The sequence below is a fragment of the Anopheles maculipalpis genome, chromosome 2RL (assembly GCF_943734695.1).
Source record: "Anopheles maculipalpis chromosome 2RL, idAnoMacuDA_375_x, whole genome shotgun sequence".
In the NCBI taxonomy this organism is placed as follows: domain Eukaryota; kingdom Metazoa; phylum Arthropoda; class Insecta; order Diptera; family Culicidae; genus Anopheles; species Anopheles maculipalpis.
Genome location: NC_064871.1, coordinates 32,063,137 through 32,080,520, shown reverse-complemented (window position 1 = coordinate 32,080,520; position 17,384 = coordinate 32,063,137). Strand labels below are relative to the sequence as shown.

Here is a 17,384-nt window from a genome sequence, read left to right as displayed (position 1 = left end):
AAATCAAAGCTTCATGCAGAGCAGACCCATTTGTTCGCCTTTCGTGTTATGAGAGCGAGAGTCTTGCAATGAAGGAAATTGAGCTTACGGAAAGAAAATCTAAAGTCATTGGAGATGGAAACTTTCTCCTACTGGGTTGGTAACACTTGAAGGTTATCTTCCTTTGATGTGAAGGGTCGATAGAGGATTATAAAATGGATGAAATACGGAACATCTTGTAAAAATTCAGTAGCTGTTTAGGATCGAGAAGCTGTCTTGATCTTGTGAGAGGTAAAATATTAAATTAGGTGTTTTCGTATTACGTTACGAACAGTCTTAACTTGTTTTATCTGATATACGAAAATGGCGAGATTTTTAACTCATGTCATAATATTTTTTAAATGTATTTCCATCCAAAACACTCTCCTGTTGCGTCATGTAATGTTTTGACATTTACCCAAGGTACTCATCCCAGGTAATTTAGTATTCCCCTTTTTTCGGCACTATTACACGTGTCACATGAAAAAGTAATTTCCTGTTGTCTGTTTTCATCCCGGACAGCCTCGTTATGCCGTCTCTGTGATCTAATTTTGCGCGGTTCGTTCGATTGTACTGCGGTTAGCGCTTCTGGCACAAGCAGGAGTGCACATCAACTGTTTCTGGAATACGGAACAAATTGATGATTTGCAAAATCTGGTTCACATTCATGGGCTCACCCCCACGCATCGAAGGCATTGTTTGCAACTGCTGGATTTATGTCACCCTGGGTGTGTTATTGGAGCAGTGTCAAAGCATAGAGGAAAGCGATGGTTCGCGCAGATGGAGGCGCCAGGTACCGCAACGCAACGTGGCTCGTTAGCTTCAAAGAGAAGAATGAGCTGAATTTTGACAAACAAAAGTGTTTCGTTGCATAGTTTCGTTGTGTAAGGTTACAAATTTTGGGCTACTTTGGGGATCATTAAGAAGAACGAACGGAGCTAGAATTTCTTAACATATTGTTTAAATACGAATTGGACAGATGACATACATCTGAATAATTTTTGAAAAAATATTTTAAATGCATCTTGTGAAATAAAAATCAAAATGTAATTTAAATATCTTCAAAAATAAAAGAAGGCATACAACATCGAAATTCCTTTTTCTTATTACGGTCAGTAAATATTGTAATTATAGATAATGCAAAGCTGTAGTAAGATTTTTTTTGTATTCTCATAGCCCATATCATCTAGGGCATAATTTCTCTTACCAAATGGAAATACTATCCTTTTTATAGTGTTATAATTTTATAACAAAGTTTACAAAATTTTTAATGCATGAAAGGAACTATTTCAGAAGCAATTTTTTCCTGCAATGAGCTATCGGACGTTAATTTTCTTTTATTAAAAATAAATAAAGTAGTAAAAGTATAAAGTCTATAAAGTGGTGTGGCACTTTGGTAACGATTTCCGCGGCCTTGATATTCTCATGGCGGGACTGGACTTCTAATCCCATCTGATTCCCACCGTTCCATCATAGTGAGAACTAATTTTTCAACTACTTAGGGTCAGCAAGTTTAGTAAGCCAATCGATGACCGACGTGATCTAGGAGGTCGTTAAGCCAAGGTGAAGAATAGTATAAGCATTAGATAAATTCTTGTTAAATGTTATTGATTTATTATGATGAAGTTATTTTCTGCTTAAATTCTAAGAACAGTTTCTCACTTCACATGCAAAATCGCTCAAATATTTTTTCCGTCTCAAAAAACATCCTTACAGAACACGTGATTCATACGGCAAATTTAATTAAAGCTTTGTCTTGCATAATGGTACGTCGAAAGTTTAATCATTTCGTAAGCATTCTTCCACTTTATGACAACTTGTCCCACAGCGCGGTGGACAGTGGTTTCTATAGCGTATCGAAAAGACCAGTAGCTCAACACCGAGAGTGAGAGAGGGAGAAAGAAAAGCAAGAAAATTGTTTGAGTTTTTAAGTGCTTTAATTTATGACCCGTGGCATGCACGTGGCATATACGACTTACATGGATGAGGGAGCATAACAACAGCAGCAGTGTGTCACTACTGCACGTGGTGGGTGGTGCATCCCGCGCCAAGGGTGAAGCGGGCAAATCGTGCTAGAGTGTAAAATATGTTTCTCTTTGAAGCAGTTTCTTGTTCTTTTTCTTTAACTTTTGTTTGTGTTTGTGAGGCGTGTCCATACACGCGGGCACCTGTGAGATGGAATACTGGCCATCATGTGAACTAAGACAGGATTTTTTAGCTTTATGTAGTGTTGGGATGTTTTTACCACACCACATCATGCAGAAGGCTGCATTTCTTCAAAACAAAAACATGCGAATAATGATAGACGATATCGATCGCTTGAAGTTTCGTTCTAATGGGGAAAATGAATCGATCATGAAGTTCATCAGTACCTTTACAGTATTTTTTTTGTCCTGCAATCTAAAATAGAACGAGAAATATCTATATCCTCTCAGCATCCGGCCACCGGAAACTTCCAGCGACAGAAAATACAGTTCATTCCTGGTCGCTTTTTGTGCACTGAATGCACCACACTCTTCGTGGACGTGTCCGTGAGCGCGTAGATGTAATGAAAAGCTAACAATTGACGACACAAAACAAAAGCCTTTTTTTGCACGGGTGTAGCAAAGCGTCAACCAAACCGGTACTGGTATGGATGCAAAAGCAGAGAAAAAACGGAAAACGTAGTAAATATTTTTTGCTGTCCGAATATCTTTACCCTGTCTCCCTGTTCGACCAGGGTCGTTGGCTTCGTGATGAAGAATAGTGTGGTAAAGAATGTTGGCCAGTGTCTTAAAGTTTTCCACCTAACTGCCCTCCGGAGGGGGTAAATAATACAGCTAAAGCTACGGAGATATTCATTCACGTTGCAGTACACAGCTACTATCACTGGTTGGCAAGGAAGGAAGATTCTCAACTTTACAAAACGACGAAAGAATGTAAGCCGGAAAAGTGAGTGCAATTCACCCCGAAGGAACATCCTTACAAACGTTGCTGGAATCTTGAAGGAGAGTGTTCGTTTGCTTGGAGACAACCACTGGTAGTTTGTTATTAATTTTTGCCCCGGTTGGTATGGAGCCGTTTGCTATTGGAAACAGCTGTCCGTTAGTAAACTTTTTCGCATTTTAAGTAAAGCAGTTCCTTCCTTAGTTAAATATAGATCTAAAAGTTGCCTCTACGGAGATACGTTTTGGGCTCTAGGATAAGCCACAACTAATCCGCAAAAATAGGACGGCAACTTAACACCGTAACTAACACACGGACAGGGAAGGAAAAGGTTTCGTTGCCCGACAATGAAACGCAGCAATAGAAGCAAGTTTCATCGAGATTACAAGGGCACGAGAGAAATATCTTCAAATCCTTTGCTCGTGAATGCATTGAAGGGTAAGCTGTTTTGCTAGCTTGTTTTCTCGACGAAACTTTTGCCAACATTAAATGGTTGCTCATTGTTTTTCGGCATTCGTGTTGTACGGCTATCAATTTCAATTTTTCGGTAATTAAAATCTACACTCTATTATCCGATGACTAAACTTCTTCACTAGGCGTGCAGCGTGACGCGTATCATGACGCCTTTATTTTGTGCTTGTGGAGTGTGGAATAAACTTTGAATTTCGTAACTTGTGTGCAGTACCGTAAAAAGAATCAGGGCAATCGGGTTTGCAACCGTATTTTTCTAATACGTTCCACCTCCTTTGATTATTGATTTTTGTTCAATCAGCTTAAAAATAAGCTCCTAGATTTACAAAACCAATTCCGCAAGGATTTTTTCCTCCTTTTTTCCGTTAGAACGGTTTCGCCTCGTATTGGTAATTCCGGATGATTTAATCAAGTTGAATGATTGCCTTGAATTTTTTTAGATTTTGGATTACTTACTTTATTTGATATGGCTGTAGCATTTCCAATCATTTCATACGCTCGAAGACATTGTATACTGCTGGCAATTATTTTCCCATTTGCCCATTTGAATGGGTTTTGTTTTTCGAAAGTAAAAACTTTAAACAACATGCACATGGAACATAGAACATGCAAATAATATTAAAGTAAGTTTAAATGTAGCTCGAAACAAACAACATAAACATACTGCAAAGAGAAAGACATAACTAGTTATTTGAATGCTTTTGACGATAACAGGAGAACATCCTAAAAGCAGCCGTCCACGAGAGATTTCAAAATCAAAATTTCATCTACAGGTTTTAGGTTTAGAGTTTGTGAAATTTTCTCGCCTTGAGATCGCTTTATTAGAACCTGATGCGATGCCACAAAGCTACTCGGAGTGGCGAAGAAAAGACCGATATCTCAATCGAGATAATTTGACGACTCAAAATCTATTTCAACTGCAGCCGTTTTTCGTGATGTCAGAATCTAACAAAAAATTTCAAATTGTTCAAAGTGATTGTAGAAACCGAAAGAAGAATTAAAAGATTAGAAAATAAAGTGGAAATTATGAATCATGAGCAGTAGTTTCAAGAAAAAAGGCACGCACCTACCAAATTCCTTCGATACAAATGAACTGCATGAGTGATGAAATGAGAGAAGAGTAGAAATATAACCAATTTATTGATTGTTATAGAAATAGCGAATGATTTTTTGTAAATAAAAATGTGTAAAATTTCATGCTACTAGCTTTTGGGAAGGAAACAATCATAACCAGCTAATTAAAGAATGTGAAAACAAAAAGCTTTGGTGCGTGTGTTAATGTGACCAGCATTAAAGCTTAACGAAAGCTTAACTTGGGGATGGGAAACATGTGCAGTAGAGTGTAGGAAAGGGTCATCACTATTATTTGCAGCTTTCCTTACTATTGTTCGCACAAATCCGAGGTTCATTCATCCATCATTGATCATCGTTCGATTAATTTCGAAGCTGTCCCTGATGGAATGTCACACCCATAAAGAAAGCCATATTTTGTGCATTGAAATTTCATGAGGCTGTGTTTTATGGTTCGTGTCAACAGGGGCCAGCATTTAGGAAGCGATAAGCCATGATCCAGCTGAGGTAGTATGAGCAGCCCCCTCCCCCCCCCTCCCCATTAATCCACGCACAAATCATCGTTAATCCATAAATCATTGAATATTGCTAGTGCTGGAAAGTGGTAGATCTTTTGAAACGCGGTTCATAAGTGATACCAAGCGCATGGCCGATTGTCCTTTGGTGAAATTCATCATTTGTACACGCTTCAAGGAAAGCCTGCTCGCTTTTTCGCCGTGACTTCCGTTGCCCCTTGTCAGTCAGTAGGCTGCACGAACCACTCGTATGCGGACCGGAACAGTTGCTAGCGGTGATGACTTTGCAAATAAAATCATTTTCACCCTTTCAGCGTTCTGTGATTGAGTGGAACATTCGCATTGTGGGTACAAATGGGAACGTTTCACCTTCTGACTGTCCTTTGAATACAGTTTTTTTTGTGCTTGTCCGGTAAAGGGTAGTCAAGTGTATCGATTTGAGAAGTGATGGAGCCAAACGTAGTCCTTTTGTCGTTACCGATGCCACCAATCAATCCGCCTCTCTCATGATCAATGCAAAACCATTGACAAAGTCATCAGGCGTAAAGAACGGATCTGCAACTGATAGGGCACAACATTTCGAAGAACTATTCATGCGTTATAAATGATTTCTACCGCAGGAACTTCATGCAGCATTGAAAAGCTTTTAAGTCTTATGAATTCCATCGCTCGAGCTGAAAGCATGTTGATGCTTCCCTTTGCCAGTTAGATTCTGTGCTTGAGGACTGTGACATTGGATTGGATTGAGTGTAGCTATGCAATCATTTGGTATGTAGTTTGCGGTAGCTATAAATATGTATAATTAGAGTAACATACTGGCATGACGAAAAATTGAAGAGATAAAAAGGAGCAAGAAATAAAAGAAAGATATTTAATTTACTCAGGATGACACACAATTTCGGATGATCGGGTGTTCGATCCTTCCGAAACATATCACAAGAGATATATCAAAACGTTGAATGGAAGCTACCGATCTGTGACGTGGTTTGGTTTTTTGTCAGAAGCTGGTTAGGAACGCTGAGTGTATTTGGTCCACACTCACGGGCCCGTAAATCCTTTCAGATCATCTTAAACCACGCTTTAATCTTATTAATCTTTCTTATTAATTAATCTTAAGGCGATTTAATTTGTTTTGGACATAGTCCATGTCTCGGAGGTGCCATCCATCCATCACGGCAGGTGTTTTGAGAGGTTTGAGATATTGCAGTGGATATTAACATGTATGTGCATAATGCGCATAGTGACTTTTGAACCAGGAAAAGTGATGTTTTGGACCACATAAAAGGTTCAAAACCCTTTTTACAGGTGGCCTAATAAATAACTATCATGTTCTTGCTCAAAAACTTACAAAATCAAAATGCTTCATTCATAGTTTTTAAGTCCTCTTTCCAGAATGTATTGTTTCCACTTGGCTTCTTTCGTTTCACGATCTATTCTCAAACACCATCCTATTTGATTTCCATAAAATAATCAATTAACATCAGCTCAGCGTTGCATTTTCAGTGATTCGTACTGTAGAATCATTTTAGCCAGCAATTTGTTTCGTTCGGCTGCGGTTTTGTTGGCGTGCCTATCCAAATTCTATCACATAACATGAAACAGAACGGAACACAGCACCCGGGCGGGATGGATTCGGTCGTTGAATGGCTCCCCTCTCTCAGGGGGTACACAGCTACAGTTTCAGTATCAATCATCAAAGTTTGGCATGCTTGCACGTTTTTGGCAACAACGCACAGTAAAATCCATAACTCAATACCGTTGGCAGCGGTTTGTGCGTGCCAGTGTGTGTATACGTAGAATGGAAATGAAGATAAAAATACTTTACTGCATAGTTCAATAAACGACCAAAACTCAAACCCCCCGCCATTAGTCGCGGGGGTGGCCGTTTGAGCCGCACATTCATTTGAGCGATTGCAACTCAATTTTTGCTTTGCACAAAGTACACGTTTCAGTTGGATTATGCATACCTGGTTGATTGTTTGTCAATATGTGTTCTATTTTTTGCATTCTTGTCGGTTAGCGATAAGTGATATTAAACCGATCAAGAGCGTTCGAAAGTGATGAAACCATCGAGACCGTAGGTCAATATCGAAAGCAATTAAAACATGGATTGTGATTTCAGGAATTGATTCGAGGTTAACGAATATTTCGATTAATGCACAAAAGAGATCTTCTCACGTCTTGTTCATGAACAAACACAGAAATGATCGTAACGGTTGCATTTAATTGTGCAATAAAATTAAAAGACTCGTCCTTGAAAATAAACTTCTCTATGAAGTTTCTTTACAAGACGTTGAGTGGCATTACCTTGAATCTGGATGCAAGGCTGAGAGGATAATGCAACCGTACTGTAAGTGGTGGGTGGGTGTTAAATGCAAAAATTATCCTTCAGCAGAAAGGAACCAAAGGGCGTAGAAAGATAGGGAGAGGAACAGTAAACACAAGAGCTACAAAAACAAAACAAAATAAAACTATCAACCTCCCCATAACAGAACCCGCATGTCCACGGCGGACAGCCGAGTTGCTCTGTACGCAGATGATACTTACTTCTTGCGCGCTTCTCAATCTGTCGCAGCAACCGAAGGTAATCGGCATACTGGGCCTTCTCCTCGTCGAAGGTCCCGGACGATGTTTCGTTGCCGCCGATCGCACGATTAATCGAGGTGATCGCCATCGAGCAGTCGGTAAAACCGAGGCCAGCCTTCTCATCCCACTCGTGGTACAGGTACGCCTGGATCGTCCAGTTGTAGTGCCGGTGCATCTCGCGCATCATCAACCCGAACGCGTGGTAGTTGCCCATCATGCGCGTCAGCGTCGGATAGTTCGGTGCTTTGAGCGTAAATGCCTCGGTAAGCCCACCGGACGTTATCAGTGGGATGCTCCAGACGGAGCTGTAGCGGGCGATCGGTGCTATCACGTAATCACATATCGGACCAAAAAACACGTCTGCGATACCGTGCATTGATCAGCATCGGGCAGAGTTACGGAAAGAAATTTATAAGAAGAGTTGTAGAGATTTCGAATGCAAACATCATGCAAAGAATCACGCGTTACGGGAATCAAATCGATCGCATCGCAGCTTATAAATCGTGAGCTTATAACTACAGGGAAAACCATCTCATTAGCGAGTAACAATGAAAAGAATGCGTCCCGTAAAAGAACAATGTGTGAAAGGGCACATAGTTTCATTAGCAAAATAGGTCGCTTCGAGCAACGATGGTTGTCTACGACCTTGACGCATGCAAGTATTTCGCAAATTAAAGTACCAAAGCAAACTCCATAATCTAAAAACAGATCCTTTTGAATCCCCCGACCACCAGCGTTGGCCATGAGACGAGACAAAACGGCCATAAATAGGACGCACATAGCACGGAACCATAAATTTCTGCACCACCGTTTCTTCGGCCCGAGAATAGATCTCTGAGTGGTGTGTTGGGAAAAGTCTTGCACGTCTTAATTGAACCCTTATGGATAGAATATCAAGGTTCAGATTAAACCATTTCGTACCTCCAGCGGTATGCAACTGGAACAAATGAAACCTACATGTACAGGGAGAAGACAAAAAAAAAAAGCACAACAACGAAGGATACCTGAACGGGACGGTTTGTCCCACGGGATCGTACGCTCATTACGCGTCCGGTCCAAAGACGGTTTGTGACCACCGTTTAAGAAAGTGCAGAATTTATGTGATGACAGTTGCGCTGCATTGGGTAACGTAATTTATTTCAATGATACTTTTCGGCTACTTGTTCGTCTTTTTCCACGTCTCGTATGATAAACCAGAAGAGATCGTACTCACAATGTATTGAGGAAAAACGCACACGCGCTTGGTGCGTGAAAGTAAGGAGAAAGTATTACTTTACGCAAAAAGCACTTGAGTGGTGGCTTGAAAAAAAACAAAAGGCACAATAGCATAGAGATGATTTCGGGACGGGTTCAATCTTGCCCGTTTGATAGCGTTGCAAGTGTAATTTGCGAAAGGACACCCGGGCCACTTTCGGGGCCTTTAATTTACATCCATGGCATGTACCTTCCGGCTCCAAAGTAGCTTAACGCACACTCCTCGAAAGCAAGACGTGTGTTTGCAGTCAGATTAACAGAAGGAATCGAGTTGCGGTGGGGTTACAATCTAAAATCTACCCAATATCGTGCAGTCAATTGTCGTAGCTTTCCTTCCTACGGTCCTGTTGCATGTTCAACTCGAAGGCGAATGGCAGGAAAAGGATCGCAATTAATGGAGTTGCGATCGGGAATGTGCTGCGATGGAGAACAGTGAACAGGCTAAGGAGTTGGAAGAAAAGCTTAAAAAGAGCAAGGTGTCACATGCATCCTTTTGCAAAGATACGACTTGTACCATATTCTTGTTGTACCGCAGAACACCGAATGGAGAGGTGCGTGTGGTAACCAAAAACAATCGTTTCTGCACAGTTTCTTATCTTGAGCGGCATGTATGGTGTGTGGGAAGATAGTGAAAGTAAGCGAGTTATATAAAGGCGTCCGGAAATGGAACTGAATGTGAGATAGGATAAACTCACTTATCTAGTTGGAGCGACGCTTAAGGGAAGCGGGAGATACGCAATTAGCCTTCCAATTGTAGAATATAATCCTTCCAAATTGAAGGGTTGCAGTTTTATATAGATATTATCAGAACCAAATTTTGTTTCAAAACTATACCAGACTTCAAAATAGATTAAGCTCCAGCCGCCCTTCTTCTTGTAAATATATAAGAATATCCTCGACAATGAACATATGAGCAAGATGAAGAATGCAAATTCGTTGGACAAAAAAATAAAGAAACCTACTAAAGAAACCTGATGTATGTGGCGGCCTTTCGTAACTTAACCTTCCGTCTGCTCTGTCACCTTTCACTTTCGCCACACTATCATGCCGGTACGCACGGTGGCACGGTCCAAAGACGCCAAAGAGCAAGCAGCAGCAGCATATGTGCACGACCTGTTGCGTCCGTTTTGAGAAAAAGCGTTTTTTTTCTTCCTTCTCCTTTGACCCAAACCGAGATGGGAATGTGGTTTTGCTTTTATTTTCACATGCTACTGCACGCTACTCGAATGCTGTTGCTGCTGTGCTTGTAGGAATGTTTGGGGCGCATCCAAACACAGGCCGGCGAGCGGCGTTGTTTGGGTCACCACTCCTGCACGGAACAGCTGAACACCTTCAGTGTGTCCGTTTTTTCGTGCCGGCAAGGGCACATCGGCGGACAAGGGCAATCGTAGGTGTGTGTACGAACGAGTTGTAAGACTATGCTTGTGCCGAATATAAAAATAAACGATTCTGGTATGGGTCATTACAGGGTGATGACGATACAGGTGGTAACCCAAGCCGATGAAAGGCGGATGTTTTAACGAAGGGAATGGTGACAATTTTCCAATGTCCGACCGGCATCAACACCATTATTACGTTATGAAATAGGATTTTTTTGAGGACATGTTTGGGAAGATTAGATGTCACGTCGTTCAAGGTGTAATTAACAAGGGTTGCACAAGCGGTGTGACATTACTAATGGTGAGCCAAGTCTGAAGCGATCGTGTAGGATCATATTTTCCCACAAGGAAAAACAACCTCTTGGTCACTGTTTCAAACGTAGCGCAAATTTGTTTTCCCGCGCTTTCGATAATCAAAAAATGGTGCAAAAAGTACGACATCTTACATCATGTACTAGAAAGAAAAACAACAAAACTCAATTTCTTCACATTTCACCGATGGACATAATAAATCAATTTGCCTTGAAATATTAAGCACCATGCTCGCCGATTGATTGGCTCACCTTCTCTCCTAGAAGCTATTTGTCAAAATGGATTTTGGGGTCCGTTTGCTTGCTGAGAAATCACCGCCATCGGGCACTTTTTTTTACGCACATTTCACTTCAGTATATCGGTGTCGTTTATCTTTAGTAAAGTTCCCCCTCCAAGCGGCTGTGCAACAGGCCTTAAAGGCTTATACGATTGATTGGGCAAAAATGTTGGGAGTATCATTAAAACAGGGAAACACATCTCTCCCAACACAAAAATATGCCTTGGCGAACTGTCAAGCGAACGAAATGCTTGATTTATTGCAAATCAATTGCCAACTCGCTGGTTCAGTAGTAGTACATTCGGCAGTGGATTAGTTCGGCATCGTTTGAAATAATGTACCGCGAGCTGTCTGCCAACGGGAAGTGCTCAAGTTTGGTCTCGGGTGGATTCACAGTCCTAAGATATAGACTACCGCAAACGCAATCATCAGGCTCAAACAGGTATGTAACCGTCAAGGCCATTGGGAATGTTCATTAATATGTTAATTTTAGAACAATACTTCATTCAAATTATGCTGAGCGGTCAGCAGCCTAGCGGCTTCTGCAGTGGCCGGTTATTATGTTTGGTTGATTTTAATGTAGTGTTAAACTACACACACCCGTACACAACGTAACCGGTTTGTTATGTTTGTAAGATCCAATCGATGCTAGCAGTAGCAGGAAGTTGTTTAACAAACATTAGATCCGCTTAAATCATGTCGACTGTCAGTACGCGGACACTGATATCGTTTTGTCTCCACTGACTGTTGCGAAGGGAGTTGCCGAAATGATTGATTAGACTTCAACTTCAACTGATCACGGTTAGGAATGTCCTTCTAATTAGTGTTCTATTGTAGGTAGGTCTTGCTTCTGGCGATAACTACATACATACGCCCACCAGCCAATCCCAGAAACTATTTGTTTGTTTTTAGTACTAATCGAGGGATTCTTTGATGAGAAGGTTCGGTGGTTAAGTAGCGGTGGCATCTAACATGGACTTGAAATTTAAGATCAAGACAATACAGAACCTGGAGTTGTAGTGCCGAAAAACGAAGAAAAAGCAGAGATTCGATTCGATTTGATTCCCGGAACACCTTTTCCATTGGCAATGCTTCTTTACATTAGGTGTCATTTTTCATCACCTGGTTTACGCTTTAGAAAGATATCAAACGCCCCGAGAGCACCGTACGTGGACGAACACTGCGTATCGCGATGGTCAATTTCGATGCGCAGATTCTGCAGTAAACCACCCGGTGCTGTCACATTCCGTTTGGCCATCTCGATCACAGGCAGCACGGTGGACAGGATGCGAACGTCTCGCGGGTTGTTCGATTTGGCTGGCAGAAGTATGGCGAACTTGATGAAGTTCCCCTGCGTATCATCGCTCGATCCACTGGTCCCAGTTTTTACACTGGCATTCGCACCGGCATATTCACACCCTTGCACAGTTTGTCCAACGACATTGCGCGAAGCACGATTCACTAGGTTTCCGTACACTGGAGACGCCGCTATAGCAGCTGTCAGCGTTGGAAGCGTTGGAGTGGTCTTGTTACCGTTGAGATTATTGGGCTTATCGATGCGTTGATGTCGGTAGCTGGTACTATTGCCTGTCGACACCTGTGGAGATGTCGAACTGTCGATAGATGCATTCACCACGGATGTCCTATCGTGCCCTGGGATGGAGGTAGCAAGTACGAAGAGTAACATCACCATGTAATACCGCACCACCGCACGCCGTCTAAAATCGTTCGCTCTGACAGACATGCTAGTGTGGTGATGATCCAATTGGTTTGCCGATTATGTTTTGCCACACGGTTAAACACTACATCACTGTAAATTGGGTACACCACACATCACCGCGACCATTCGCGTTAGAGAGCGCTTGCCTAGCTACACCATCCATCCGGTATCACTTACAAACACGCCACAGTAACACATTGCACACAATTATCAAAACGACATTATTATTTACATCCGATATGGTAGTACAAAGCTGTGGATTGAAACTTTTTCCACTATATTTCCACACGCTCTTGGGACGCTTCACCTGAAACGCTTGGTGCTCACTAAACGTTTTACTCCCACTCTAGACGCGTCTGCACTAGGGATGTTTATATCGTACGCTTCACTGCTTCACCACACAACACACGAAACATCGAGACAGCTGCTTCGATATAGTCGGCCCTTTTCGACCGGTGTCGGCACCAGTACGCTCTGCTATCGGCGCTTGTCATTAACAATCGACTCACTGCTGCTGCTGCTGCGGAGTGAATGGCAGAAATAATACGATTATGGAAAAGTGTTTCGCTACTCCGATGTTCCGGAATGGACTATTCGAATTTTACGAGTGTTACGGTTCGGTGATGCTGTCGACGATCTTGGTCTGGATGGTTGTTTTGGATTTGTTGGTTTGTTTTTACCCCTCCCCATTTTAAACGACCTAAGCTTTTCGTTGCCAAAAATCTCGTCCGCCTGATTGTCGATGAAGCTCTGCTGATGCGTAGAGTGAACCAACTGTCAAAAACACTTATCAATGGTACCCGGTGTGGTAGCGTTGGATGGCGAGTGAATTAGGAATTAATGAAGGAAGGCTCTTTGCTCACTGTGTGGAATATTCATGGTTCTTTGAGTGTTCTGTGGAGCGAAGAATTGCCTAGGTTTTTTTTTTCTATAGAGGCTCTTGATTTATAAGATCTCTTTCGCGTCTTTACAAGAATTTATTAAATAGATTTATGATTACTCCAGAGTTAATTTTCATATTTTCTTTGAAATTTGCATTAGTGCGATATGTCCATAGTCCCGTCGACATGATTTCTTGTAGGTAAAAGTTAAGCGATCCTAGGTGTACGTTAAGCCTCCCGATTGCATGCTACCAAAATATGGGCAGTCTAATGGACTTCCGTCTCAGTATTCCTACTAATGCATTGAAGGCCCTTCATGGAATCTTAAATTAAAGCAATTATTTGGTAGGCATAAATCCAGTACGACATTGGACTGCTCATGCCGAAATTCCCATCAATAGCCGTCCGAGACAGCGGACGACATGGAACCCTTCTCTATAAAGATACCAACACTCTCCATCAGGCACAAAGGCATCTTCGGACACAAGACTCCTGGGCAATCTTTCATGTGCCCGGGAGAGGGAAAAAAATGTTTCGTAACCGTTTGACTGATTACCTTGCTGGCCACAGTGATGGGAGGTCACAAAGTACAGCTTTATCGTCAACTTGATCCATCAGAAAAAAAGGGGAAAGAAAAGCGAACGAAACCGGCGTGCGAACCACTCATTTGCAAACGACAGTTGCTTAATTGAAACCGTTCGCTAACGCGCGAGAGCATCGCGCCACCCCTCCATCTCACATTCCATTCGGCGGCTGGCCAATATTTGTGGTTATGTGTGCATTTTTGTTTTGTTTTTGTGGTTTGCTTTCCATGAGCTTTATGTTTTGGATATTTTACCGGCACCGGTTTGAAATTTTAATGGTTTCGATTACTTAATACGTAAATAGTGACAGTTTCGTGGGCAGTGTTATTCGTACACTAGATGGTAGTGGTAAAAATTTGTAAAGCTATAATTTAATGCTCAAACCAAAATAGTTACCGACAGAAATGTGGCGTTTGAATGTTATGTTTAAAACAATTCCAAAACCCATTAACGAAGACCGATAGAACTGGTGCTTAATTATGCGGTATTTTTAATTAATGGCAATCCAAATGAGCGACAGCCATGGCGCTAGCGTTATGTCAGTTCCCAAGTAACGCGACACCCTTGGAGATGTAATCGACCAAGAAACTGTCCAAAGAATGTTCCGAAACATTTTCAATCGACACCGTCAAGTGCAGCGCATCCTCCAGATAAGAGTTTTTGTTGCTGGTGTTTCTGGTGTGTGTTTCTCACAGCTCAGATTGATGAGCATATCTAAGGTCTTGCTCACAGACAGCTTTACCAGTTGACCGTGAAGCAATACTCCGCTCTTTTCCTTCCTTCTTTTGATGGTGTTTTTTTTTTGTCTTGTCGACACTTTGTAAGGATCACAGCATAATGGTGTCCATCAATCAGGAACATTCGTTCGATCGCTGTTTTTTTGTTTGCAAAGAGTATCCTGCGTTCGGTGTTTTATAGCGACTAGGACGCACTTCTTGACGAGAGAGTTATTTGTGATGTATAATGTGAATAGATTCTTCGGAAGCATATTTTAGTAAAAGTGCAAGTAAATGTTCAAGACAAAATCACAAAAGCAGGTAGTAATGAGGTAGTGCTTCTTCTTCTCGGCTTAACGTCCTTCTCGCCGGTCGTCTAATGGCTTACTAGACTTGCCAGTATCACGTAGTTGGATAGTCAGTCCTCACTATTGGGAAACGATCCGTTTGGGATTTGAGTACCGGTTCTGCTGTGTGCAGTAAATTGTGTAAACTTGTAGCATAACCGTCTAAAAAGAAAGACAAAATAGGATTTTTTGTTTTCCTATTTGTCATCAACCAAGCGTTTGTATGGCACCGCTCAAAGCCTAAATAAAATGTGAGATCACCACGAACTGCATCAATTTCCGATTCCATGTTTTATAGCATTTAAATGTTCCAGACTGAGATCGTTTATGTGTCTGCTGCTTTTTTTACGATCAGCAAAAGGTTAATATGCATTTGGGGGAAAAACTTTTTTCTTTACTTTGAGGACATTTACTTTGATATCGAAGTTTTATCGTCCTTCTTTCTGCGTCATTAATGCAAAATTTTTAATCATTGGAAATGGAAATACTAGAGGCATAGCTACTCTTCTGGGAGGCACGTGTGCCTGAGGTAATTGTGGAGCAACAGCTTGTGGGCGGTTGCTAAGAGACTTGTCCAACGTTGGTTTCTTGATTTAAATTGAGAATATTTCAATTGAAAAAAAAAGTTTGATTTAATAACATTTTTAAATTTAAGGCATTCTGAAATAGTGTTTATCAATCTCCAATAACTACATTATTTTACAGGAACACAATACAGAAATATAGGAATGCGAGATGTCAATGTAACGGATATTATAGGAACATCCACTGCCTGTCTTTAAACAATTTACCAGGTTCTGAATTCCATCAGGACTATGTGGATTAAGTCAAGGAAGCTGTAAATGGTACACTTAAGACCTCGCCAGGATATAGTGTGAAAGAAGAAGAACCGATCAAAATGATTTATAGACGACGCTTACAAAGCCGTAGGAGGTAAAAATAACCAATTTTGGCAATGTTTCGTTTCTCCATAAACCTTGTATCCTTGCCATATTGGTAATCGGATTCGCATCTATTTTAATTTGCGAAAACGCCGGCTCTAACATAAATATTCTGTTGTGCCGATTGTGTAACCCTCTTCCGTCGGCTGGATGCCTCTGAAAACTAACAATCATACGCATGTGAATCTTCTATCGAGAATTCATGTCATTCTTTCCACCTTGTAAACCGGTTCACTCGGATAAAATGATCTCGATTCACTTTCGCTCGAAGGTCAATTGAAACATAGCTTTTTTTGAACCTTACTAAGCGAAAGGTGATGTATTAGTGTTTCAAATGACTTACGACGCAAACGAGCTCACCTATCGGCATATAGTTTTATGAAAAAATGGACATCGATCGAGGTAGGTTTCATATGAAAGTCGGCGTGTTATGGTGTTTGTTGCACAAAAAAAAAACGACTCCATCGTGTAACCGTCGAGCCAACCAACCATCATCAGATCATCATGGTCCATCCTCCAAATCAGCATACTAATGACCATGGCAATCTATTGCCACTGACCGCTTCACATCGCTGTGCGGATTCGTTGATCCGGTCCGTAGTGTGGACGATCTTATCTGCAAAATAAAAACCCGAACACCGAAATGGCATGGAATGGGTTCGCTTCCTCTTGCGCGTAAAACAAAAGCTCCAAAGGACCCCCGGACCAGACACGCAAACCAGCGGCTTCTATCGTGCACGGAACTGGACCTATAAATTGGCCTCCAACGTACAACTTCAACCGCAGGGGCGCTATTAATAGGCAAAACGGGTTTGCAAAAAAGCCCGGTTTGATGGAGAGATGATGATGAAAAACGCGAAATAAAACAAATCCCATACCACCTATCCGCGACAACGCGCCACGGTGACATCCATGAACCGCTGACATTCATCGGCCGTGCGACTGTTTTGTGTTTTTAGCCGTCGTTTATCGGTGGCATAATTTTCGGGTTAGACAAGTTGGCGATGAAGATTAGGAAGGGTGCAAGATTTCCAGGTTTGGCAAAGGTATTGCCGGGCCGCCGCGAATGGGCCGAGCGATGGAATAATAAAGATCATTAAGGTAAGTTATGTTTTCGATAATTGATTTTTGTTTTGCGTTTTGTTGCTGCAGCGTGGTAAAGATTGCGTGTAAGCGATTAAGAGATTTGAGGATGGGGAAATTGTTTTGGGGTTTTAATTGATTTAGATGGCGCAGCTTTTTAGTATGCAAAGAATATTGGCCTGACGTCGCACCGCTGCGATGACATTTGATAATTTATACGCTGCGTAGGAAAATTTATTTTGGGAACTTTTTCCAGCACAATAAAGCATTCGAAATGTGCCTATTTTTAGCACACTAACGAAGA

The 17,384-nt window shown here is 41.6% G+C and overlaps 2 protein-coding genes across 4 annotated transcripts in view; one reads left to right on the top strand and one right to left on the bottom strand.

Moving 5' to 3' along the window:
• Positions 1-17,384, top strand: part of LOC126557109 (F-box/LRR-repeat protein 7) — a 440,460-nt gene that overhangs the window by 286,639 nt on the left and 136,437 nt on the right. The window lies entirely within an intron of this gene.
• The window catches only part of LOC126556748 (atrial natriuretic peptide receptor 1-like), a 145,290-nt gene that overhangs the window by 30,179 nt on the left and 97,727 nt on the right, over positions 1-17,384 (bottom strand). The window contains exons 1-2 of one of the 3 annotated variants that reach the window (XM_050212219.1): positions 11,931-12,561; positions 7,548-7,946 (exon numbers count right to left, since the gene is read on the bottom strand). The exons of the other annotated variants lie outside the window; for them this stretch is intronic. Coding sequence (XP_050068176.1) covers positions 7,548-7,946; positions 11,931-12,552 — 1,021 coding nt within the window. The 5' untranslated portion in view covers positions 12,553-12,561. Of the gene's footprint in view, positions 1-7,547; positions 7,947-11,930; positions 12,562-17,384 lie in introns of those variants that run through there. 3 annotated transcript variants of the gene reach the window in all.